Raw genomic sequence first — 25,619 nt, forward strand, 5'->3', positions numbered from 1 at the left:
TGACAATTTCCATCTAACTGCCGAACAAATCTATGATGCCTATAAAAAATCGGAAGAAAATGGAGATTGGATTGACAAGCTTAGCTCCATATGTGATACCTCACACCCACAGCATGATTACTTTATGAATTATTTGGGTTATGGTAAAAAAGCTTTACTATTAATTTCAGAAAAATTAGGAATTTCGATACTTGAATTAAAAGATTTGCAAAAGAATATTTTAGTGATTAAAAATGCCGTGCAAGAAACTAAAGACTTAATGATTGAGTCTAACTTGCGTTTAGTGGTTTCAATAGCTAAAAAGTATAGCAATAGAGGATTGCCATTTTTAGATGTTATTCAAGAGGGCAATATTGGTTTAATGAAAGCAGTTGATAAATACGAATTTAGAAGAGGGTTTAAATTCTCAACCTATGCTACTTGGTGGATTAGACAAGCCATTACTCGCTCGATTGCAGATCAAGCAAGAACGGTACGTGTACCAGTTCATATGATTGAGACAATTAATCGTCTCAAAAAAGTTCAGCGTCAACTCTTGCAAGAGAAAAAACGTACACCTGATGTACAAGAACTTGCTGAAGCCATGGACACAACAGTGGTAAAAATTCAACAAATCATGAAAATTTCTTTAGAACCAAGCTCAATTGATGCTCCGGTAGGTGAGGATGATGAGTCTTCGCTGGGTGATTTCATTGCTGATGAGAATTTAGCCTCGCCCTTAGCTGAAACAGAAGAAATGAGCCTAAAAGATGCATTAAATCATTTATTAAAAGATTTAAACAAGCGTGAGCGAGATGTTTTGATGGCCCGTTATGGAGTGAATACAGGAATTGAATTTACACTAGAGGAAGTAGGCAAGCGTTTTGAACTGACACGCGAACGTATTAGACAAATTGAGTCTAAGGCTTTGAAAAAACTACGCAGTCCATTTCGCAATGAAAAAATAGGGAATTTTATTAACTAATCCTAATAAAATGCAGCAAGTAGGTACGTTAGGTATTCATTGATTTGGCTTAGTTGTGATACAATTTATAGTTGTTGGTTTTTATTTTTTGCGCTCGTAGTTCAACTGGATAGAATACCTGGCTACGAACCAGGCGGTTGGGGGTTCGAGTCCTCCCGAGCGCGCCATTTATTTAGCCAATAATATTTCTTTTTCTGTCCTTTCAATTCTCATAGCAAAATACTTTCACTAAATTTACAAGCATTTTAGTAGAAATTTAGTTCTTAAAGAGAGTTTTAAACCAAACCAATTGTATTTTGTACCGCTGATAAGGTTTTTTGTGCGACATTTTTGGCAGTTTCTGCACCTTTTTTGAGAATATTATCGATCTCTCCTCTATCACTGCTCAGTTCGTGATATCTCTCTTGTAATGGGCGTAAATGCTCAATTAAAGCTTCTGCAAGATCCACTTTTAAATGCCCATATCCTTTGCCTTGATAACTATCAACAATGGATTCAATGGTATTTCCTGATACTAATGAAAAAATGGTTAGTAAATTGGCTAAACCGGGCTTATTTTTTTCATCATAGAGTATCTCAGAGCCACTATCGGTTACTGAACGTTTTATCTTTTTCTCAATGCTTTTTGCCTCATCTAAGAGAAACACAACATTTTGCTCATTACTATCAGATTTTGACATTTTTACACTTGGATCTTGTAAAGACATGATGCGTCCACCAGAAGATTTAGGAGGAATATAAGGCTCAGGGATGGTGAATAAAGGGGATTTTTCCGTTGCGTATTCATGATTGAGGCGATGGGCAAGATTGCGACACAATTCAAGATGCTGTTTTTGATCTTCACCAACCGGAATTAAATCACTCTGATACAGTAATATATCTGCACTCATGAGTACTGGATAGCCAAAGAGACCGGAATTGATGTTATTTGCGTGTCTTTGAGATTTATCCTTAAACTGAGTCATACGATTCAATTCACCCATATAGCTAAAGCAATTAAGTAACCAAGCCAGTTCGCTATGTTGAGGAACGTGGGATTGAATGAAAATAGTGCTTTTCTGAGGATTTAGTCCGCAAGCGATATAGAGGGCAACAAACTGATAGCAACGTTCTCTAAGCAAATTTGGATCTTGTCGAACGGTGATAGCATGCAGATCAACCAAAGGAAAAAAGCAACGATAATCCTCTTGCATGGATGTCCATTGCTTGAGAACACCAAGATAGTTTCCAATCATTAGTTTACCTGATGGTTGAATGCCCGATAAGAGTGTTTTTTGAGTCATAAAATAGATAATTATAAGGGTAGGGAGTTAAGATAAATGGCGCGCCCAGGAGGATTCGAACCTCCGACCCACGGCTTAGAAGGCCGTTGCTCTATCCAGCTGAGCTATGGGCGCATTGTTGCTATCAGGATTGTTTATATAGTTAACTTAACCCAAATTAGCTATTTTTAAAAATCAAACTGATATTGAAAGATAAAACTTTCTTTTTGTTCACCAAGAAATCCTATGTATTGTTTATTATTTGAACCAAGATTGGCACTTACTAATAAACGATTATGTTTATCTGCTTGATAAACCGTACCAACATAGAGAAGTAGTTGGCTGTTAACATTTTCATCAAATGCTTCAGTTGATCTAAAATAAATTTGCCAAAATCTATTGGGTGTCCAATCTATCTGAATGGTTGAAACATTACGTGATTTAGCTGCATCACTCCCGTAGGCGTGATCAACATGGCTATAGTTATAAAACATTCCCCATAATGGCGAGAAATCAATATCCATACCAATATCATAATAACGGGTAGCATGAAAGGTTTGATTCCATGTGCTACTATTGTTATATTCTTGAGCGGCAATACTTCCTTGAATCTTTAGGAGCTTGCCCATTTGATAGCCTAAACGTGTTGCTAATAGAGGAGCTTTTGAAAGATTTTCAATTGTTTTATTTTCGGTACTAATAAATTGTGCTCGATAAGCTGGGTTAAATACACCTATATCATAGACAAAGCCTTTTTTACTGTAGCGAATTTGTAGCCCTGTTGATTGTTTTGGTCCCATTAAATAATTAACTGTATGACTCCCTGTAATCGTGTCACGATCATGGTTAAGCATACCGAAAGGAATATTTTTAAACCCTAAAATCAACTCCCAATTTTCACTCATGTTCATTCCTGTATAAGCTTCGCGAATAATTGATGGAATAGAGTTGGTGTAGCTTGAGGAATGGTTATACTTTTCAAGTTGAAGATTGAGTTTGGCAAAACCTTTTGGAGTGTAGGTATCAAAGCCAAACCAAACTCGATCAGCGGCAAAATTTGCCTTATCATCTTTGATTTGCAAAGATGAATGCAATTGTCCATTCATCCCAAATTGTATGACGGCAGAAGCATTCTGTATAAAAATAACTTGCCCTGCTATCAATACAGAGAGGATGAAAATTCTATGATTAGTAATAATACTGCACAAAAGTTTAGCGAGTTGGAAATGATTATTCAAAATTATAAAAAATTAGATAGGTTAGATAGGTATGTATATTTATTTGGTGAAAAAAACAACTATCAGTTAATTTTACCAAATATAGTAGTCCTATTTGTTGAGTTGCTTTAAAATTGCACAGATTATAAACTTATTTATATTTTTTACCACTTTTTTATTACTATAATGAACGACAAACAGTTATTAAGTCCTTTTATTGAAGATTGTTTACATAAGTACTCGGATTTGGACTTAGAAGATGTGAGATTGGTTAAAGAATCTACACAATCTCAATTTCTGCACTGGTTAGAAGAGCATACAGCTGATTTAAATGAAGATGAATTCTTAACTAGCATGTGTGAACTAAGAAAAAAAACTTGGGCAAAATTAGCCTACTTAGAAGTTCATCAAAAATTATCAATTGAAGAGGGGGCAAGACAATTAAGCTATTATGCAAAAGCTTGTTTAGAGCATGTAGCAAATCATTGTTTTACTCTCTTATGTGAGCGATTTGGTATTCCGTGCAAAGAAGAGGGAAAAATAAAACCTATGCTATGGAGCATTTTATGTATGGGTAAGCTCGGAGGGAATGAACTTAACTTTTCCTCAGATATTGATATTATTTTATGTTATGACAATTATGGTGAAGAATTGCCTAATGATTACCTAAAAAATGGGGAGAGGGGTTGTCGTATTTCAGAACAAGAGTTTTATCAATATTTTGCTCGTTCACTAGCCAAGATATTTAATCAAAACTCTCAAGCTGATGTAGTATTTAGGTTAGATATGCGTTTGCGTCCGTTTGGGAGCAGTGGTGCGTTAGTTTGTAGTCATTCATTTTTGCAAAATTATCTGCAAAATCATGCCCGTGAATGGGAGAGACTGGCTTATGCTAAAGCCAGCATCATCAGTCCTCACCCGCAAATAACAGAAAAATTTTCTGCATTAATAATCCCCTTTGTTTATCGGCAATATACTGATTATGGGATTTTGAAATCCATTCGTGATATGCGAGATTTGATTGTTGATAGCTTACATCACAAACAACTTTCCAATAACATTAAAAAAGGGTTTGGAGGCATTCGCTTACTGGAATTTAGTTTACAAAGCATTCAATTCACCTTATACACAAAATATCCTGATTTAAAAATACGAGGAGCTTTTGCATTTTTAAAGGCTTTAAAAAGCTTAGGAATTATGGATGAACAAGTGGACAAATTCTATCAATACCTTTGTTTTTTAAGGCGTTTAGAACATCGCTTACAAATATGGCAAGACAAACAAACGCATGCCTTACCTGAAGAAGATGATTACAAACAATGGCAATGGTTAGCAGAGAGTATGCAGTACATAAATGTTGCTGATTTACAAGCAGAAATACAGCAAATAAGGACTCATGTGCATCAGATTTTTGAGAAAATCCTGCCTGATATTCCCAGTAAAGACTATGCCTTATTTCACAGCGATAAAACTTATGAAGAGTCTGATTTATGGGAGAGATTAGGGTTGGTAAAAAATGATGCAAACATCAAACTATTTAATCATTTTATTATTGGCTTATCAAATTTTTTATGCACACGAATTTGGAAGGAAGCCACGCAGCAAGCACAAGATAGATTTTCTCGATTATTACCACAGCTTATTAGCTTGATAGAAACCTACTTAATAAACCAACAAGAAAAGCAAGAGAAATTTAATGATGAATCTAACTGGGAAAATTTATTTAGTTTGCTCACAGCCATTATCAGGCGTAGTGCCTACTTGAGTTTGCTACAGGAATATCCTCATGTATTAAACAGAGTGCTAATATGGAGCCAAGAACAACCGTGGCTTATCCAACAAGTGATTAACCATCCAATATTGTTAGAAAGTATTATTAATAAAAAAAATTTACCTAAAGAAATCCATCGTATCGCTCTAAGAAAGCAATGTCAAGATATGATAAACAATCAACAACTGGGTTATGAAAAAAAAATCAATCAATTGCGAGAGATTAAAATGACTGCTGTGTTTAAAACAGCTGAGTTGAATCAAAGTGAAAAAATAGGAACCTATCGATTAAGTGATCATTTGACTAATATTGCACGTGAAATCGTCATTGCTGCCTTGCAAATTGCCATGCAAGATCTACAGCCACAATGGCAATCCAAAATAGATATAGATTGGGAGAATATTCCTATTTTATTTGTTGGTTATGGTAAGCTTGGAAGTTTTGAATTGGGTTATGGTTCGGATTTGGATATGGTTATTTTATATGATGATAAATCCATTAATGCTCAATCTTACTTACCCTTTATATTAAGATTAGCTCGTAAAACGCTAGATATATTAAGCTTATATAGTTTAGCAGGAAAATGCTATGAAGTGGATTGTCGCCTTCGTCCAGATGGAGATAAAGGGCTATTAGTAACTGGAATTTCTCAATATAAAGATTATTTATTAAATAGGGCATGGACATGGGAAAAACAAGCCTTAATTAAAGCAAGAAGTATTGCTGGCAATCGAGATTTGGCTAATCAATTTGTACATATTAGAAAAGATGTATTATCAGTAATTGAAGATAATCAAGCCCTATCAAAAGATATTATTGAAATGCGTGATAAAATGCGTCGCTCACTTGATCGATCTAACGATCAATATTTTCATATCAAACAAGGCTTGGGTGGAATGATTGATATTGAATTTCTCACTCAATATTGGGCAATCAAGCTTATTCCGATTTATCCAAATTTATTGCGTAGCCGTAGTGTCAGCACGTTATTAAGGAATCTATCTAAGCATACAGAATGTTTGCTACACACTGATAAATTAATTAAAATTTACCTAGATTACCGAGCATTCGTGCATCAATTAGCATTAGATAATAGAAAATCAGTTGTTAGTAGTAAATTATTTGAAGAACAGCGTGAATTTGTTATCAAGCAATGGAAGTTAACTTTCAAAAATTAAAAATTCTAGGGCGTAAGTCCTCCAAAACCCATAAAGGATATTGCCATACATCCAGCTGTGATTAAAGCAATTGGTGCATGTTTAAATGGCATAGGGATGTCTGCACCAACTAATCGCTCACGAATGGTTGAGAACAAAATTAATACAACCGTAAATCCCACGGCTGCACTAAAACCATACCATGCTGATTCAAATAAAGAGTTTGCATGACGAGTATTCAAAAGTGCCACACCAAGCACCGCACAATTGCTGGTGATGAGTGGTAAATAAATACCCAGCATTTGATGAATTACAGGAACGAGCTTACGCATCATCAATTCGCAAATTCCTACAACGGAAGCAATTGTGATGATAAACACAATGGTTTGTAAATACACCACACCAAGTGGTAACAAAAGATAATGAAATAGGGCGTAACTTAGAGTAGAAGTGGTCGTTAGCACAAAAGAGGTTGCTAACCCCATGCCTAATGCTGCTTCGGGTTTTTGTGATACCCCCATAAATGGACATAGTCCAAGAAACTTTACTAACACATAATTATTCACCAATACGGTGCCAATAAGAATCCAAATCCAATCCAAGTTCAAATCTAAAGAGTATTATTGTGTTTATTGTGATTCAAGCTATTTTATACAAAGGCAAAGATGCAAAATTTGTCTGGTAAAAGGTTGTAAAAATCGTGTACATATTCAATAAAAGCAACAAACAAAAGAGAGAACACGATTGATTAAAGCCTGAAATGATTATACCCTCAGTTTTTCAAGAATGCTACAAAATTAAAAACAGTACAAAGCAATAAGCAAAAATAGTGGCATTGCATAGCAAAATTATTCATCCCTATCACTTTACTCTTCTCCACAGGGATAAAAAATTAGGAAATAGGCTTTGGATTTGTTTATGGAATGGTTACATCTAAGGTAACGGGGTCAGATTTACCCAAGTGGTTCATGGCATAAAGAGTAAATGTATATGTTCCTGCTCCTCCTAATGGGGTGGTGCACATTCTCAAAGTCTCTGTAATAAATGGACAGTCCTTATGTTAGTTGATTATAGGTTAGTAAATATACTATATAAATATAAGCGATTTTCTCTTAAAATTTTCCTTCTGGAATCACGACAGTAATACTTTCTTTTGGTGCTTTGCCTAGATGATTGATGGCATAAACGCTGAAGGTGTATGTACCTGCTCCACCTAATGGATTGGTACGCACGTAAAGAGGAGCTTTATAAAAATCATCGCTATCTAATAAATGTAAAGTTTGTTTTCCATGTACTTTTGTTGAACTATTAAAGGTATTTTTCCTACCGACACTATGCATTTGTGGAAATCCAGTGATGGTTTCATATTCAATGACATAGTATTGTGTATTCGGATCAATTCCTGTCCATTCTAATTCCACGGATTTGTCTGAATTGTAGCGGATAATTTTTAAACTGTTATCTGTAATACTGTCCTTCGGTGCCGTGGTAAAAGGCAAAAGGTGTGCTCGCATTATATTTCCCGTTAATACGACTTCTATTTGTACTCTAAATGATTTTAAAGTAGAGTTGAATATAGATCCAAAATTCATGTTCCCACCAATTTCTCTTTTTGATGAAGGTCCTGGTCCATAAATATTCCACGGATCATGAATGCTATTATAAAATTGAATGTATAAGGCAGTATTATCTGAATATGCAATCTTATCCTCTTTATTAAGTATTTGGGTTCTACCAAGTGGTATCTCTTGGTTAAATACAATGTCCAAAATAGCCTCTTGCCTACCAGGAGGGTAAGTTGATTTCCCATTAATAACTGGAATGACTTCTATGGAATTCCAATCAAAGCGATCTGCTGTGCGTGTATTATCAGTTTTGACTGTGTAGGTGGCTGTATCAGATACTCCTAAGGAGTTATTATTTTTATCAAAGGCTTCTATAGTAAATTTATAGATGCCTTGTCGAACACCGATAATGTGATATCTACGACTAAAAAATCCCGTCATGGTGGGTACTTTATCTGAGTTAATGTTGTAGTAAGAGACTTTAGCTGTTGGATTAGTCATTGTTTTTGCAGTAGTCCAGTTAGCAAATTTTTCCCATTCAATCCGCACATTGCCATGGCTAGTGGGTTCAAATATTTTCATGTATGAGGGGATGGAATTAGGATTAGGATTCTTATTTGAAACTGAATCATCAGAGGATGATGGACCACAGCCTTGAATAAACAAAGCTAGAAATAACACTAAAGAGAATAGGGTAAAAGAGGTTATTTTTTTCATCATTTTTTGTATTTCAATCCTACATATATCTAGTTTAATACTATGTTAGTTGATTGTATCACTTTACTCTTCTCCACAGGGATAAAAAATTAGGAAATAGGCTTTGGATTTGTTTATGGAATGGTTACATCTAAGGTAACGGGGTCAGATTTACCCAAGTGGTTCATGGCATAAAGAGTAAATGTATATGTTCCTGCTCCTCCTAATGGGGTGGTGCACATTCTCAAAGTCTCTGTAATAAATGGACAGTCCTTATGTTAGTTGATTATAGGTTAGTAAATATACTATATAAATATAAGCGATTTTCTCTTAAAATTTTCCTTCTGGAATCACGACAGTAATACTTTCTTTTGGTGCTTTGCCTAGATGATTGATGGCATAAACGCTGAAGGTGTATGTACCTGCTCCACCTAATGGATTGGTACGCACGTAAAGAGGAGCTTTATAAAAATCATCGCTATCTAATAAAAGTAAAGTTTGTTTTCCATGTACTTTTGTTGAACTATTAAAGGTATTTCTCCTACCGACACTATGCATTTGTGGAAATCCAGTGATGGTTTCATATTCAATGACATAGTATTGTGTATTCGGATCAATTCCTGTCCATTCTAATTCCACGGATTTGTCTGAATTGTAGCGGATAATTTTTAAACTGTTATCTGTAATACTGTCCTTCGGTGCCGTGGTAAAAGGCAAAAGGTGTGCTCGCATTATATTTCCCGTTAATACGACTTCTATTTGTACTCTAAATGATTTTAAAGTAGAGTTGAATACAAATCCAAAACTTATGTCCCCACCAATTTCTCTTTTTGATGAAGGTCCTGGTCCATAAATATTCCACGGATTATAAACGCCATTATAAAATTCAATGTATGTGCCAGTATTATTTGAATATGAAATCGTATCCTCTTTATTAGTTCTAGTAGCTTTATTAAGTATTTGGGTTCTACCAAGTGGTATCTCTTGGTTAAATACAATGTCCAAAATAGCCTCTTGCCTACCAGGAGGTCTAGTTGATTTCCCATTAATAACTGGAATGACTTCTATGGAATTCCAATCAAAGCGATCTGCTGTGCGTGTATTATCAGTTTTGACTGTGTAGGTGGCTGTATCAGATACTCCTAAGGAGTTATTATTTTTATCAAAGGCTTCTATAGTAAATTTATAGATGCCTTGTCGAACACCGATAATGTGATATCTACGACTAAAAAATCCCGTCATGGTGGGTACTTTATCTGAGTTAATGTTGTAGTAAGAGACTTTAGCTGTTGGATTAGTCATTGTTTTTGCAGTAGTCCAGTTAGCAAATTTTTCCCATTCAATCCGCACATTGCCATGGCTAGTGGGTTCAAATATTTTCATGTATGAGGGGATGGGATTAGGATTCTTATTTGAAACTGAATCATCAGAGGATGATGGACCACAGCCTTGAATAAACAAAGCTAGAAATAACACTAAAGAGAATAGGGTAAAAGAGGTTATTTTTTTCATCATTTTTTGTATTTCAATCCTACATATATCTAGTTTAATACTATGTTAGTTAATTGTATCACTTTACTCTTCTCCACAGGGATAAAAAATTAGGGAATAGGCTTTGGATTTGTTTATGGAATTTTTACATCTAAGGTAACTTACATATGCATTAACATAGATTATCATTAATGTTAGTTTCTAAGTAAGATTATCATTAATGTTAGTTTCTAAGTAAGATTATCATTTGTTAGTTTCTAAGTAAGATTATCATTTGTTAGTTTCTAAGTAAGATTATCATTTGTTAGTTTCTAAGTAAGATTATCATTTGTTAGTTTCTAAGTAAGATTATCATTTGTTAGTTTCTAAGTAAGATTATCATTTGTTAGTTTCTAAGTAAGATTATCATTTGTTAGTTTCTAAGTAAGATTATCATTTGTTAGTTTCTAAGTAAGATTATCATTTGTTAGTTTCTAAGTAAGATTATCATTTGTTAGTTTCTAAGTAAGATTATCATTTGTTAGTTTCTAAGTAAGATTATCATTTGTTAGTTTCTAAGTAAGATTATCATTTGTTAGTTTCTAAGTAAGATTATCATTTGTTAGTTTCTAAGTAAGATTATCATTTGTTAGTTTCTAAGTAAGATTATCATTTGTTAGTTTCTAAGTAAGATTATCATTTGTTAGTTTCTAAGTAAGATTATCGTTTGTTAGTTTCTAAGTAAGATTATCGTTTGTTAGTTTCTAAGTAAGATTATCGTTTTTTTGTATAAATTCGTGATTACCATAATAATCACGAATTTAACTTTTATGTAAAATTAGGAGAAATTAGAGGATTCTTCTGGTTAATTTAACGACTTTTTAAAAATTTTGTTTTGTTATGTTCTTTTTTTTAAAAATCAATTGGAGTGGTTCGTTATGATACCGAGTACAGCCTTATTTGTGATTGGCATTCAAGGAACAATGATAAGTTCCGATGAGAAATATTGGTTACAACATCCGTTGACTGCTGGAGTTATTTTATTTGCTAGAAATTATGAAAGCCCTGAACAAATTCAATTGTTGATTCAGACATTAAGGAATACGGCAAAGCATGATATTCTTATTATGGTTGATCAAGAAGGTGGGCGAGTTCAACGTTTTATTAAAGGGTTTACCAAAATCCCTCCTATGGCTGATTTAGGGGTGATTTATGATAAAAATCCTGAAAATGGACTTCTTTTTAGCACAGCTTTGGGTTATGTGTTGGCTTATGAAATTGCACAGTGTGATGTTGATTTTAGCATTGCTCCTATGCTGGATGTGGAAACGTCTGTATCAAATAGTAATGTGATTGGGGATAGAGCATTTAGCAAGGATATTGGCAAAATTTTCCCATTAGCCAAAGCATTTTATCAAGGAATGCGTGAGGCTGGAATGAGTGGAGTGGGTAAACATTTTCCCGGTCATGGACATGTTTCTGCTGATTCGCATGAATCTCTGCCAATTTATGATGGGGATTTTGCTAGTTTGGAGGAAAATGACCTGCCCCCTTTTAAAGATTTAATTCATGCAGGCATCCCTGCAATAATGCCTGCTCATATACTTTATTCTCAAGTTGACCCAGATTTTCCTGCGGGTTTTTCTACTATATGGTTGAATGAAATTTTACGCAAAAAGCTTAATTTTTCTGGTTGTATTATTAGTGATGATTTGAATATGGCTGGCGCTTCTGCTTATGGAAATATGGCTAAACGTGTTGCTTTAGCTACAAGAAATTGTGATTTGATTTTGGTGAGCCATCCTCCTGAAGATATCAAGAAGGCATTTGAGAGTCAGATTCCTTGGGAGAATCCTTTGAGACAGAAAAGAATTAATGCATTGCGAAGAAATAAAGAAGCTCTTAGTGCTCAGCTGTATAAAGACAAGTTGAATTTACTTAAAAAGCATGCGATTGTTACTTCTATTTCATAAATTTTCTTTAAGAAGCCAAGCTAACATCCGTTGAAGATGAGAATTATGGGGCGAATGACGGGGATCGAACCCGCGACAACAGGAGTCACAATCCTGTGCTCTACCAACTGAGCTACATCCGCCGTAAAATGAGAGTTACCTTGTTAATTATACTTTTAACTTTTTGCTTATCGTTAGATTGCAGAGTGAAAAAAGTATAATGCTTTTTGGATGATGTCTTTAATTCTATCGTATTCAGAGTAGTCTTCACGATTGTTTTTGTAGGAGTGGTAAACTTGACGCCAATTGTCTTTAAATACTATCTTTTTCTTTTTACTTGCTTCAATATTTAGAGTATAGATTTTTTTGAGCAAATGATTGTCATCAGTGGCTAAAATGTCATGAGAATGCATGGATAATTGAACTTTTATAACATCCTTTCCACTATTGGCAACGTTTTTAAATCCTAATTCCTCCAAAGTGCTTTCAATATAGCTTCGGTATTCACGCAAATTGTTATCAAGATTGATTTGTATTTTTTGTGTTTCTAAAGAAGGTTGCATAAATGATATGAAGTACTCCCTATGCTCTCCCGGATTTAGATAGATATTTCCTTGAATAGTTAAGAAATTCCCCGGTTTGGTGATTTTAAATGTGTGCCAACCCGGTAGTAAGTTGTCTATTGTTTGAATATCTTTGAAATGATTGCCGTTGAATTGTATATCTATTTCTTGGATTTCTCCAGTAAAGCTGATGCTTGATCGTTGAGTGAGTTTTTTTAAGTTTTGTTTTAAATCCGTGTATTCTTGACGATGCTGTTGTTGTATTTTATTGAGTATAACGCCTAAATTTAAAGAAATAAGAAGATCGAGTCTTTGTAATTTCTTGTTGATTTCTTTTAGTTCTCCTGCCTGCCAGTTATTTGCATCGCCTATATCCTTATAGATGTCTGTTTTTAGGTAATTAAGCATAGAAAAGTAGTCATCTGACATTAAGCGGATAACTACATTGGTTTTTTTTCCATCTCTGCTTCTTCCTAGATTTTGTATGGATAAGTGTTTGCTGTCAATATAGAGATCGTCTAGTGTAATATAACGAGAATTATTCGGCAATTGGCTATATAATCGTTTGGCAATTTTTCCTTGTGCCTTGTGAATGGCTTCTTTAATATTAGCCCCCTCACCTGTTTCTTTGAATAAAAGGTTGTTGACATAATCCTCTGCTTTTGATTGTGAAGTTAGTATGGCAAAAGCAACAAAGAATACAATGTAATAAATATTCTTATCTCTAATTTTTAACATGATTTTACTTGTTAGTTAAATAGTTTTGGAGTAAAAAGCCAGTGTTTGATTGATAGATGGGAGGTTTTGTATTTGAGCATAGAGGCGATCAATGCCCATTGCTACACCACTTACTGGTGCCATTTTTTCAATGGAATCAATTAGCGGTTGGTCAATTGACATGGTAGGTAATTTTCGCTGTTGTCTTTCTTTAATGTCGTGTTGCATTTTTCTATAAATATTATGTGGGCAAGTGTCTTCTTCCCAACCATTGGCAAGTTCAATGCCGTTGTAGTATAGTTCAAAACGTTTGGCAACACAAACTTTGCTAATAGATGGCGAGGGGGAAAGTTTTGCCATCATGGAAAGATCTTCTGGATAATCATAGACTACGGTGATTTGATTACTCCCTTGCTTGGTTTTGAAGTTTGTTTCTATTACTTGACTCCATAGAAGTTGTTTCCATAATTTATCATCTTGTTCCCCTACCCCTATGACTTCAGGGGCGTTTTCTTGAAAACGGTAGTAAACTTCTTGCCATTTTATTGTATCATCGTAAATGGATTCCCCTACATAGCGTTCAAAACACTCTTGATAGCTTATTTTTGTAATATGAATCTCTTGTTTAGCAGAATTCTTTCTATTAAGTATATCAATTAATTGAATGACTTCATCACTAAGTTGTTGCCAATCAAAGCCATGGCGGTACCATTCTAGCATAGTAAATTCAGGTTGATGTTGTGAGGCTGGGTAATCATCTCTAAAAACTTTTGTTAGGCTGTAAATATCTAGCTTGGGATACTTTGCAATATATTGTTTGAGATAGCTCTCGGGAGAAGTTTGTAAATAGCCTGTATGATGGCTACTAGCGGAATACGAAATTGAGTTTGTAAATGCATCGGTAGCTGTGTAGTTTCCAAGTATTGGGGTCTCAATCTCTAAAACATTTCTATCAATGAAAAATTCTCTGATAAGAGCATGGTATTGAGCACGTTTTTTTAATGTTGATGGAGATGCTCCAATGCACCATTTCAACTTGATGTCAGAATCCATTTTTTTTTGACAATATGATGAGTGGTGATGCTATTTGTTTTTCACACGAGAGACATAACTTCCATCACGAGTATCAATTTTGATGACTTCTTCTTGATCAATAAATAAAGGAACTTGAATGGTTACGCCATTGCTTAGTGTTGCCGGTTTTGTAGCTCCACCAGTTGTATCACCTTTTAATCCAGGTTCAGTTGAAGTAACTTGAAGTTGAGCAAAAGTGGGTGGAGTGATACTTATTGCTTGTTCATTCCAAAATATAACTGTACATTCGTCTTGTTCAACTAGCCAAACCCCCGTTTCACCTACGGATTTAGCATCTGCTTGATATTGTTCGTAACTGGAAGAATCCATGAAGTGCCAAAATTCACCGTCATTATACAAAAATTGTAATTCTAGTTCCATTACATCAGCTGTTTCAACAGATTCGCCTGATTTAAATGTTTTTTCAAGCACTCTGTTTGTGAGTAAATTTCTATAATTTACACGTATAAACGCTTGTCCTTTACCGGGTTGAACATGATCATAAGAAATAATGTTGCATGGTGCACCATCTTGAATGATTTTTAGACCATTCTTAAATTCATTTGTTTTTATTGTTCTCATGTTTTGTCTATAAGTTTTTGATTTTAAACGATATTCAAATATTCTTAAAGTTTTTTACTTTTAAAGTTGTATTGATGGGCTTTTTTGTTGAATCCTTATTTTTTATTATTAGAGGAGATAGCATGTTATTTATTGTAACGGAGCAGTTGAGGATGTATCCATACTCCATTTTCTTGTATGAGTTCACCATCAAGGTAGACTTTTCCATTAGCTTCTTGATGACGAATAATCAAATCCCAATGTATACTGGAATCATTACCATTAGGTGCTTCATCATAACATTTGCCTAAAGCCATATGATTACTGCCCCCTATTTTTTCATCGAAAAGAATTGAATTTACTGGGGTTTGTATCATCTTATTGGTACCAAAAGCGAATTCTCCAAGATAGCATGCTCCTTCATCTGTATCAAGTATTTGTTGTAAATCATTTCTGTTATCACTATCAAAATCTATGACTTTACCTTCTTTAAATACCAAGCTTATCCATTGAAAGTCTTTTCCCATGTATTGAGTGGGGGTATTGAAGTGTATATGTCCATTAACTTTGTTTCGATGAGGGGAAGTGAAAATTTCACCATCAGGCATATTGTGAATACCGTGGCATTTTATCCAGTTTTGTCCACGAATATCAAGTTTGAGATCCGTGTTGTCTGCCACAATATGAACTTCTTTAGCTTGCTTAAGTAATTCTTTTAAGGCTTGTTGCTCATCGCTAATTTTCTGCCAATCAATTAAGCATGCTTTAAATACAAAATCTTCCCATTTTTCAACACTTTGTTTGGCATTATTGGCTGATACTGTTGTCGGATATTCAAATAAAACCCAACGTTTTTTGTGCAAAATATCAGAAATGGTTTTATTAACTTTTCTATGCCGTATGATTTTTGCTGATCGATTTGTGCCAATTCGGCACTGTTTCTATCAGCTAGAATCTGAATCATTGCATCGGTATTTTTTGCTTCAAGAATCTTGTGTTCTTGAGGAGGAAAGTCCAATTGCTTAGTATCTGCATTTTCATAGAATATTCGTGTTAGTTCAGCATCCACGTAATTTGTATGAGCAATGCCCCCCTACTTTGATACATTCACGATAAATTTCTTTCAATAATGGGTAACCTTCCATACCGTAAAGAATAATCAGCACATTTTCACCTGCTTGTAATTTAATTGAGTAGTTGACTAATAATTTTGCTAATTCAGAGAGTCTTTTATCTTGCATAGTATGGATAGTTAGTTTGTTTTAATAATAATGGGAATAATATTGAATGTTTTTTCAATGTTTTGAGCGATTTTTCTTGCTGCTTTTTTATCGCTAATTTCTTGCTCTAGTCGAACTGCATAGATGTTTGATGTGGTTTTTCTTTGTTTATATAGTTTGGTATTGTAGTTATTTTTTTTCAACATTTTTATCAATTCTTGAGCATAGTTTTTTTCACTATAAGAAGCTATTTGGACAATCCATACAGGGTTTTCTTGCTTGGGGTCAATTTTTGTTATAGTCGATTCACTTTGTTTAATCTCTTTAGCATTATTAGGCAAAGTGATTTTACGAACAATAACTTTATTCGTCAATTCGTTTTTTGTTGATTAGTTATTTCTTTGTGTTGCTTTCAGAAGATTGTTTGTTTGTTTGATTAGAATCTATATTTGAAGAAATAAACACAATTAAGCTAATCAATACAATAATGGAACCAATCCATATTGTTGCACCAATTAATAGTGCTTTAAATTCTAGATTCATCGGCAAGATACTCACGTTTCAATCTTTGTGTTTTTAATGGCATTTTAACTAACCCTATTAATAGGAATGATCCGAAAACCACGTACCTACTATCAGAATTATCTTTGTTTTGATTGATTTTGTGTATAAAATCATTTTCTTGGTAAAATTCGATAGCATTAAGCTTGACTCCATTTTTTATTAAAGCTTGTAGGATTTGATCTTTTTTCATTGCTCGAATAGTGTCTGTAAGCTCAACGATGTGCCATGTATGAATAATGGGTTGGGCAAGTTTTATAATCGTTTCAACCTCTTTATCATCCAAACATGTAAAAATCGCATCAATTTTTTTTTCATTAGATAGGTGAGATAAAACAGAGACCAAATTATTCACAGACTCTGGATTATGTGCAACATCTAACCAACCTTGTATACTGTCATAATGAAAAGGCTCTAAACGACCAAATCGTTGCATAGTTTTCAATGCTAAATTTGTCGCATCAGAATTTAATTCAATGGCAATGCTCATCAAACTAGTTATGGACAAGGCTAAATTATTTAATCTAACGATTTGAGATTGATAGGGTTTTTCTAAAAAGTTCATAAAATTAATGCTAAGACTCTTTTTTTTTGCTTTATCTTTATCTTCATAGGTATAAATCTCTCTCTCTATATCTATGCAAAAATCTTGTTTATTAAGCAATATATTGGCATTTTTTTGCTTGGCGATCTGCAAACATTCATGAGGTAATTCAGATGCTAAAATCACGGTTTTATTTATTCTTAATAATTCCTGCCTTTTCCTGAGCAATTTTTTCTAAAGATCTCCTAACCATGTTTATGCTCGAGGCTAATTGAGGTGATAATTGCACAATCATTTTCAATGATATTGGTTGCATCTAAACGACCACCTAGCCCAACTTCAAGAATAATCAGTGTACACTGAAGTTGTTTAAGCACCATAGTGCACATAAGGTTGTGAACTCAAAGTAGCTTAGAGTAATATTGTGTTTTTTTGCAACAATGAAAAACAGTATTGAACGCTTCTAACAAGTATTCATCACTTATATTACCACCATTGATACGAATTCTCTCATTAAAAGAAACTAAATGTGGAGAAGTATAAAGCCCTACTTCTCTTGATGTGCAAGAGCAATGCTCTCCGTAAAATAACAAGTTGTTCCTTTGCCATTACTACCTGCCACAGTAATAATCTTAGTTGATTCTGAGAATTTAGTGACTTGTAGGAGTTTAGCAGCCTGATTGACTGCCTCTAATCCGGGGTTAATTAGATGAGAAGGTGCATTTTCCTCTAACCCAAGCAAAAGCTTCTTTTATAGATTGAAAAGTAAGCAAGAAAGTTAAGTGTTAAAATGACAAATATAGCTTAGATGCTTGCCATGGATGGCTGGTCTTTCAATATGCACAGTATTTCGTATATTTTTATTGGCAGACGACTACGTTTGACCACCATATCAATCGCACCATGTTCGAGCAAAAATTCACTGGTTTGAAAGCCTTCTGGAAGATTTTCTCGTACAGTTTGTTCAATTACTCGGCGACCTGCAAAACCAATGGTTGCTTTAGGTTCTGCAATGATAATATCACCTAGCATGGCAAAACTAGCAGAGACCCCTCCCATCGTTGGATCGGTGAGTACAGAGATAAAAGGAACTCGTTGTTTATTCATTTGCTTAATTATTGCACTGGTTTTAGCCATTTGTGTCAGTGAAAACATGGACTCTTGATTCTTGCTCCACCACTTGATGAAAAGCAGATAAAAGGATTATTCTATCTAAAGCATATTGTGCCGCTCGAACAAATTTTTCACCAACCACTGCCCCCATAGAGCCACCCATGTAGGTAAATTCAAACGCTGCAGTAACCACGGATAATCCTTTTAGTGTGCCAGCAATACAAATAAGTGCTTCTTTTTCTTGGGTGTTTTTTGTAGCTTTGCTAATTCTATCGGTATACTTGACGCTGTCTTTAAATTTGAGTACATCAACTGGCGTAAGATAGGGGGATAGTTCAAGTTGATTCTCTTCATCTAAGAAGGATTCTAAGCGTTTGCGAGCAGTAATACGCATGTGGTGTCCACATTCGGGCAAACATAGGCTTGTTTTTCCACTTCATTGTGATAGAGCGTGGCATCACAAGCATTACATTTTAACCACAGCCCTTCGGGAACATTCAGTTTTTGCTCCATTTTCTTCTTCATCATGTTCCCATAAAATCTTTTTAGGGTTTAATTTGTCTAACCAATTCATAATTGTTTTTATTCACTTATAGCATTTTTTAATTTTGCAGTAAACTGCCCGACTTTTTTATCCCACTACTCACATCACTATTATAATCTGCCAGTAAGCTGATTATTTGGGAACCAACGACTATTCCATCAGCATGTTTAGAAAGTTGCTTAGCACTCTCTACATCTTTTACTCCAAAACCAACTATGACTGGGATATCAGTATGATTTTTTATTTGACTAATTGATTCGCCAATTGCTTTTTGTTGAGATTGTAAAGAATCACTACCTGTTACTCCTTTAAGGGCGACGTAGTATATAATCCAGAGGCATATTTTATAAATATTTCTGTCTTTCTTTAGAAGTGGTTGGAGCAACCAAAATAATGCGAGCAATTGCATTATTCTCACATATTCTACCCCAAGTATCTTTAGGTTCCGGCTGTAAGTCAACCGTTAGTAAACCATCAACACCATTCTCTTTAGCTTGCTTAGCATAGTTTTCCCAACCAAAAGCTTCAATTGGATTGGCATAACCCATTAATACTAATGTGTATGTTGATTATTTTTTCTAAATTCAGCAACTAAAGAAAGTACTTTTTCTAAATTCATGCCATTCTTAATGGCAGTAAAACTGGATTGTTGAATAATTGGTCCATCAGCGACAGGATCAGAAAATGGTACACCTATTTCTATAATATCAGCACCATTTTCAACCAATGCATGTAGTAGTGGTAATGTACTTTCTTCGGTAGGATATCCCGCTGTAATAAAGGGGATTAGAGCCACTTTTTCTTTTGACTTCAGTTCGTTAAATAGATGATTGATTCGGGACATAAGTGAATAGATAAAAATAATCTGTTTTTTTAGTTTACATTTGTCTTTTTTTTCAATAGTACGTACAGAGTCTATATCTTTATCACCTCTTCCTGATAAAACAGACAATGATGTGTTTATCTTTAGATAAATTTTGTGCTATTTTTTTTGCATAAGCCAAAGCGTGACTGGTTCAAGTGCAGGGATAATGCCTTCTGTACGAGTCACCTCATAAAAAGCCTCTATTTTTCATGATCATCAGCATAGGAGTATTTTACACGTTTCATATCTTTAAGATAGGAATGTTCAGGCCCTACTCCGGGATAGTCTAAACCTGCTGAGATTGATTGGGTATCCATTATTTGCCCATTATCATCCATCATCAAGTAAGTGCGATTACCATGCAAAATCCCAGGTTTTCCAGCACATAAAGGAGCAGCATGTTGATTGTTAGAAAGCCCTAGTCCGCCTGCCTCAACACCATGAATTTCTACCTCTTGATCGTTTAGAAAGGGGTAAAATAATCCCATTGCATTTGAACCCCCGCCAACGCAAGCAACCAGAATATCAGGTAATTTACCAATTTGGGCAACACTTTGTTCACGAGTTTCTTCACCTATAATTTTTTGAAAATCTCTTACCATCTCTGGATAAGGATGTGGACCAGCAACTGTACCAATAGCATAAAAAGTGTTATCAACATTTGTTACCCAGTCTCTCAATGCTTCGTTTAGAGCATCTTTTAAGGTGCGTGTTCCAGACTTTACTGGTACTACTTCTGCTCCTAGAAGTTGCATACGATAGACGTTAATGGCTTGACGGGAAACATCTTTTTCACCCATGTACACCACACAGGGGATATCTAACAAGGCTGAGACGGTAGCACTTGCAACACCATGTTGTCCTGCTCCTGTTTCTGCAATAATGCGTGTTTTACCCATTTTTTTAGCCAGTAAAATTTGACCAATGGTATTATTAATCTTGTGTGCACCAGTGTGGTTAAGATCTTCTCGTTTAAAATAAATTTGTGCCCCACCAACTTGATTGGACCATTTTTTTGCATGGTATAGAGGGGTTGGACGCCCAACATAAGAAGTTAAAAGATTTTTTATTTCGGCAAGAAATTGAGGGTCGTTTTTATATTTCTCATAAGCTTTGGTGAGTTCATCAAGTGGGTAGATTAGATTTTCAGCAACAAAACGTCCGCCAAATTCCCCAAAATATCCTTGTGAGTCTGGATTTTGAAAAAAGTCTTTCATAGTATGTTTTTGATCATGCATATTAATGGGATAGGATTTCAATTTCATAGCCGTCAGGGTCTCTAATAAATGCCATGAGTGTATTACTGTCTTTTAGTACATAGGGTTCTAGCATGATTTCACCCTCAAGCTCATTAATTTTTTCACGGAAATTTTCAATAAACTCTTTGACATTTGGTACAGAAATAGCAATATGCCCATAAGCATTTCCCCTCTGGTATTCTGTTTTCCCCCAGTTGTAAGTAAGCTCTAAAACCGTTGTGTCATTTTCCTCTCCATAACCCAAAAATGCCAAAGTAAACTCACCACTAGGATAGTCTTTTTGTCTTAATAGTTGCATACCCATTACTTGGCTATAAAAATCAATGGATTGTTGCAAATTCTTTACCCTTAACATGGTGTGTAAAATACGCATCATTACATTCTTTATAAGTTACTAAATTAATAGAGCTTTGCAAACAGCTTTATAATTTTCACAAAGTATGTGGGTAAATGAGAATAGTTTTATAACACATCATCTCATGAGAATCATTCGCAATACTCTTGCTGTAATAATTTTAGCATAGAAGCATAAATTGAGAAACACACTCATGTCTCTCTACTAATGTCCTACATGCGTTCAATACATATTGTGTTTCTTTCTTTTATACTATAAAACTCACTATGAAACTCAAGGCTTTTTAATACAGTAAAATTTTATGTTTTACTATGGTATTTAGAGTTTGTAAAATGCTTATAACCTATTTCATCATCCAAACAGATAGTTTTACCATTAACCACCCACTTATTCGTGTTAGTAACTTCCCCTATAGTGTACAGCTTAATACCTAAAGTGGCTAAATATTCTTGATGTTGTTTTTGTAACGCTTTAAGTTTATGTGGCGACATAATGGAACATAAAGTATATTCTTCTCCTGACGTTAAAGCGACTTTGTCGTTGTCTGTCAATAATTCTTTATAACAAGATAACTTATTGTTTTTTCTTAAAATTTCAACCTTTTTTTTAAGGTTTTTGAAGTTAAAGCAAAGTTCAACACCCAATGGATTTTTAGCTTTTTTAGAGTTTTTAATTACATGCCCTAAATCTTGAAGTAATCCATCTGAAATATCAATGGTTGCATTGGCATAATCCTTTAATATATGACTTGTTGCTAGTTGTATCTCAGGATAATAAAAACGATTAAGTAGAGAGGTTAATAAAGTAAAGTTAGATGAATTTTTGATAAAATTGGGATCGTTTAGTAAATTTTTCTCAACGATTAGACCTAAAGTTGCCTCACCAATATGATCGCATAAGCAAATCATGTCTCCTACCTCGGCACCTCCTCTACCCATAAAATCTGAATTTGAGCATTCTCCCATTAGGGTCATGGATAAATGGATTTGCTCGCCACTAGTGGTATCACCGCCAATCAAACTTACACCGTATTTGTTTAATTGTGAATGTAAGGTTTGGGAAAATTGTGTTAACCATGCTTCATTAATACAAGGTAAGGTAAGTGAAAGGGTTGCCCATTTAGGAATTCCACCACTGGCGGATATATCACTGATATTTGAAGCAACAAGCTTATGAGCAATGGCATCGGTGGGAGTGATGGATGAAAAATGTACATTTTCCACCATACTATCAGTTGAGACAACAATGGATTTGTTTGGTTGTGCTTGTAATAAGGCACAATCATCTCCTATGCCTACCATAACAGAGGAATCAGAATAATTACTAACGTTAAAAAACCGTTGAATTAAATCAAATTCATGCATGAGTATTTGCTTTTATTAATGCTTCTATTTAAGCTAAATAAAAATGAATTAATGCTTTTATAGGTAAAGTAAGTAAAGGAATCAATTGTTTATCATTTCATGTATTTATACTCTTTTGCTTAGGATGTGAAATCAGATGAAAAGGTACACGGGACACGGGCTCTCAATCGCCAATCGCCTCTCTATAGATATTTTTTCACCCGAATATCTGCAGTACGGGCATGTGCTTCCATCCCTTCTAAACGTGATAAACGTGCAGTCGCTTTACCCACATATTCAGTGGCATGCTTATCTAAACGTTGATAAGATAAGACTTTAATGAATTTTTGTACAGACAAACCACCTGTGTATTTTGCTACGCCTCTTGTTGGTAACACATGATTTGTGCCTGAGCATTTGTCACCGTATGCAACGGTAGTTTCTTCACCCAAAAATAGTGAGCCGTAATTATTAAGATTTTCTAACCACCAGTTTAATTCTTGTGCTTGTATTTCTAAGTGTTCAGCAGCGTATTCATCACTAACTTGCACCATTTCCTCTCGTGTATCACATAGGACAACTTCTCCATATTCTGCCCATGAAGTCTCAGCAGCATTTCTGGCATCTTGAGGTAATTCTTCAATTAATTGGGGAACACGTTGGATAACTTTTTCTGCCAATTTTCTGTCATCAGTAATCAGCCAAGCGGGTGAATCTAAGCCATGTTCTGCTTGTCCAACAAGATCAACTGCCACAATCTCTGCATCAGCAGTTTTATCGGCAATAATTGCAATTTCTGTTGGTCCTGCAATTTGATCAATACCAACGCCACCAAATAATTGACGTTTAGCTTCAGCAACGAAACGATTACCTGGTCCAACTAACATATTAACAGGTGTGATGCCAAAAAAACCATTGGTCATGGCAGCAACGCCCTGCACTCCTCCCATAGAGAGAATCTTATCTGCACCACAATAGTTCATAGTATAGAGAATATGTGGATCAATGCCCTCTTCTCCTCTCGGCGGAGAACAGGCAACAATTTTTTTAACGCCAGCAATTTTTGCTGTAGTAATGGTCATAATTGCACTACAAATATGAGCATAGCGCCCACCGGGTACATAGCAACCTACACTATGAATGGGACGCAGAACATGACCGGCAAAAACACCTGGAGTGAGTTCCACCTCACACTCTCCAAGAGCATTTTTTTGTGCTTCAGCAAAACGACTAACGTTAACATGAGCATAATGAATATCTTCTTTTGCTTGATCGCTTATTTTTGCACTAGCCTCTTCTATTTGCTTAGTAGTAACTAAAGGATTGCCTTTGTAATTATCTAATTTCTCAGCATATTCTAGTGCTTTTTTCTCACCATCAGCAGCGGACATTTCTTGTAACATTGTTGTGACAACGGCTTCTGTATCAGCATTGGCAGTGGCAAATTGTGAAAAATCTGCCTGAGATTTTTTAAGATAGGTAATTGACATAATAAATTCTCACATAAATTTGATGACTTAAGCACTACGATACAATTTAGTCATCACAAACTCTTTATGTTTGAGAATTTCAGCCATTGTATAACGCCCACTTGCCGTTTCTAAAATATTTTCCTTTAGCAAATCACCTGCTTGATCAATAGTGATTTCACGAGTTAATACTCCAGAAACATCAACATCTACATGTTCACCCATTGTTCGAACAGTTCTTGGATTTCCCGTGATTTTCACTACGGGTACAACAGGATTGCCAACAACATTACCTTGACCAGTAGGAAAAGTGTGTACAACATAACCTGCAGCTGCCATTAATGTTACGCATTCAGCAGCAGCAGAAGAAGTGTCCATAAAATAAAGTCCATTTCCTTTGGAGGGTGCTTCTGCCGGTTTAAGTACATCAATGTACTTCACTTTACGTCCAATTTTTTCTAAGTTTCCTAGGGCTTTTTCTTCTATTGTAGTTAATCCTCCAAGAATGTTGCCTTTTGTTGGTTGGGAATCGGATAAATCAGAAGTTTTATGAGGTTCAATAACTTCATCTTGGTAGGCTTGCCATGTTGCCATGAATTTCTCTGCTGCTTCAGGCGTGGCTGCACGTTCTTTACAAAGATGCTCTGCACCGGTAATCTCAGAGGTTTCACCAAAAACACCATAAAGACCTTTGGGAATCCATTTGTCATACATATTCCCCACTGCTGGACATGATGAGAGTCCTGTTGTTGTATCAGATTCTCCACATTTTGTGGATACCCATAAATCACTAATAGCACATTCTTCACGTCGCCATCCACTTGTTTGGTGTACCAATTCATGCGCCATACGAGAAGCCTCAGCAATGGTATTTATATCACCTTTTTGCTCAATAGAGAAAGCTTCAACTCGTTTGCCTGTTTTACGAATACCATCAGCTATAATATTCGTCCAACCTGGTTCAATACCAATCACGACAACAGTGGCAATGTTTGGATTGCTGCCAATACCAATCATCGTCCGAAAATGTAACTCAAGGTCCTCACCAAATTGCAAACGACCATAGGAATGAGGCAAAGCTAATGTACCATGAATATTTGCTGCAACGGCTTCACAAGCTGCGTTTGAAATATCATCAACTGGTAAAATGGCGACATAATTTCTTACTCCTACTCGTCCATTTTCACGACGATAACCTAAAAATAATTCATTATTACTCATAATTTTAATCTCAATATCTATTTTATTATCTTAATAATTTGTACTTGTCTTTATTGCTTTTTTACCATCTTTTGGTTTTTAAATTATGTGTATGCACATGCTCACCTTTGCCCACAGCTTGAATGATTTTACCGATATCTTGTCCATATTTTATAA

At 35.0% G+C, this 25,619-nt stretch overlaps 12 protein-coding genes and 3 non-coding genes across 15 annotated transcripts; 4 read left to right on the top strand and 11 right to left on the bottom strand.

Annotated features, from left to right (window-relative positions):
* The first annotated feature begins 124 nt into the window (after positions 1 to 124).
* On the top strand, positions 125 to 964 carry LOC145273835 (RNA polymerase sigma factor RpoD-like). Its single transcript, XM_080127145.1, has one exon. It carries the CDS (start codon positions 125 to 127, stop codon positions 962 to 964), a length of 840 nt encoding a protein of 279 aa, XP_079983271.1.
* A 90-nt stretch (positions 965 to 1,054) lies between these two features.
* On the top strand, positions 1,055 to 1,128 carry Trnar-acg (transfer RNA arginine (anticodon ACG)). Its single transcript has one exon. It is a non-coding gene; the product is annotated as a tRNA-Arg (tRNA).
* Positions 1,129 to 1,239: 111 nt separating this feature from the next.
* On the bottom strand, positions 1,240 to 2,247 carry LOC145273836 (tryptophan--tRNA ligase-like). The gene has a single exon (XM_080127146.1). It carries the CDS (start codon positions 2,245 to 2,247, stop codon positions 1,240 to 1,242), a length of 1,008 nt encoding a protein of 335 aa, XP_079983272.1.
* Positions 2,248 to 2,287: 40 nt separating this feature from the next.
* Trnar-ucu (transfer RNA arginine (anticodon UCU)) lies at positions 2,288 to 2,361 on the bottom strand. Its single transcript has one exon. It is a non-coding gene; the product is annotated as a tRNA-Arg (tRNA).
* A 1,268-nt stretch (positions 2,362 to 3,629) lies between these two features.
* On the top strand, positions 3,630 to 6,392 carry LOC145273837 (bifunctional glutamine synthetase adenylyltransferase/adenylyl-removing enzyme-like). Its single transcript, XM_080127147.1, has one exon. It carries the CDS (start codon positions 3,630 to 3,632, stop codon positions 6,390 to 6,392), a length of 2,763 nt encoding a protein of 920 aa, XP_079983273.1.
* A 5-nt stretch (positions 6,393 to 6,397) lies between these two features.
* On the bottom strand, positions 6,398 to 6,892 carry LOC145273838 (ion-translocating oxidoreductase complex subunit A-like). The gene has a single exon (XM_080127148.1). It carries the CDS (start codon positions 6,890 to 6,892, stop codon positions 6,398 to 6,400), a length of 495 nt encoding a protein of 164 aa, XP_079983274.1.
* Positions 6,893 to 11,040: 4,148 nt separating this feature from the next.
* LOC145273840 (beta-hexosaminidase-like) lies at positions 11,041 to 12,075 on the top strand. The gene has a single exon (XM_080127149.1). The coding sequence runs from the start codon at positions 11,041 to 11,043 to the stop codon at positions 12,073 to 12,075; it is 1,035 nt and encodes a 344-aa protein (XP_079983275.1).
* A 49-nt stretch (positions 12,076 to 12,124) lies between these two features.
* Positions 12,125 to 12,197, bottom strand: Trnah-gug (transfer RNA histidin (anticodon GUG)). The gene has a single exon. It is a non-coding gene; the product is annotated as a tRNA-His (tRNA).
* A 1,173-nt stretch (positions 12,198 to 13,370) lies between these two features.
* On the bottom strand, positions 13,371 to 14,387 carry LOC145273841 (elongation factor P--(R)-beta-lysine ligase-like). Its single transcript, XM_080127150.1, has one exon. The coding sequence runs from the start codon at positions 14,385 to 14,387 to the stop codon at positions 13,371 to 13,373; it is 1,017 nt and encodes a 338-aa protein (XP_079983276.1).
* A 30-nt stretch (positions 14,388 to 14,417) lies between these two features.
* Positions 14,418 to 14,789, bottom strand: LOC145273842 (elongation factor P-like). The gene has a single exon (XM_080127151.1). The coding sequence runs from the start codon at positions 14,787 to 14,789 to the stop codon at positions 14,418 to 14,420; it is 372 nt and encodes a 123-aa protein (XP_079983277.1).
* Positions 14,790 to 18,423: 3,634 nt separating this feature from the next.
* Positions 18,424 to 18,801, bottom strand: LOC145273843 (acetyl-coenzyme A carboxylase carboxyl transferase subunit beta-like). The gene has a single exon (XM_080127152.1). The coding sequence runs from the start codon at positions 18,799 to 18,801 to the stop codon at positions 18,424 to 18,426; it is 378 nt and encodes a 125-aa protein (XP_079983278.1).
* A 703-nt stretch (positions 18,802 to 19,504) lies between these two features.
* Positions 19,505 to 21,054, bottom strand: LOC145273844 (tryptophan synthase beta chain-like). Its single transcript, XM_080127153.1, is given in 4 exon segments — positions 19,505 to 19,897; positions 19,899 to 19,963; positions 19,966 to 20,022; positions 20,025 to 21,054. Coding segments are annotated over 4 exon segments (1,545 nt in total).
* Position 21,055: 1 nt separating this feature from the next.
* On the bottom strand, positions 21,056 to 21,448 carry LOC145273845 (lactoylglutathione lyase-like). The gene has a single exon (XM_080127154.1). The coding sequence runs from the start codon at positions 21,446 to 21,448 to the stop codon at positions 21,056 to 21,058; it is 393 nt and encodes a 130-aa protein (XP_079983280.1).
* Positions 21,449 to 21,729: 281 nt separating this feature from the next.
* Positions 21,730 to 22,794, bottom strand: LOC145273846 (thiamine-monophosphate kinase-like). Its single transcript, XM_080127155.1, has one exon. The coding sequence runs from the start codon at positions 22,792 to 22,794 to the stop codon at positions 21,730 to 21,732; it is 1,065 nt and encodes a 354-aa protein (XP_079983281.1).
* A 182-nt stretch (positions 22,795 to 22,976) lies between these two features.
* On the bottom strand, positions 22,977 to 24,263 carry LOC145273848 (histidinol dehydrogenase homolog). Its single transcript, XM_080127156.1, has one exon. It carries the CDS (start codon positions 24,261 to 24,263, stop codon positions 22,977 to 22,979), a length of 1,287 nt encoding a protein of 428 aa, XP_079983282.1.
* Positions 24,264 to 25,619: the final 1,356 nt, after the last annotated feature.

The sequence above is a fragment of the Euprymna scolopes genome, unplaced genomic scaffold (assembly GCF_053919585.1).
Source record: "Euprymna scolopes isolate OS-2025 unplaced genomic scaffold, ASM5391958v1 sca212, whole genome shotgun sequence".
Taxonomy (NCBI): Eukaryota; Metazoa; Mollusca; class Cephalopoda; order Sepiida; family Sepiolidae; genus Euprymna; species Euprymna scolopes.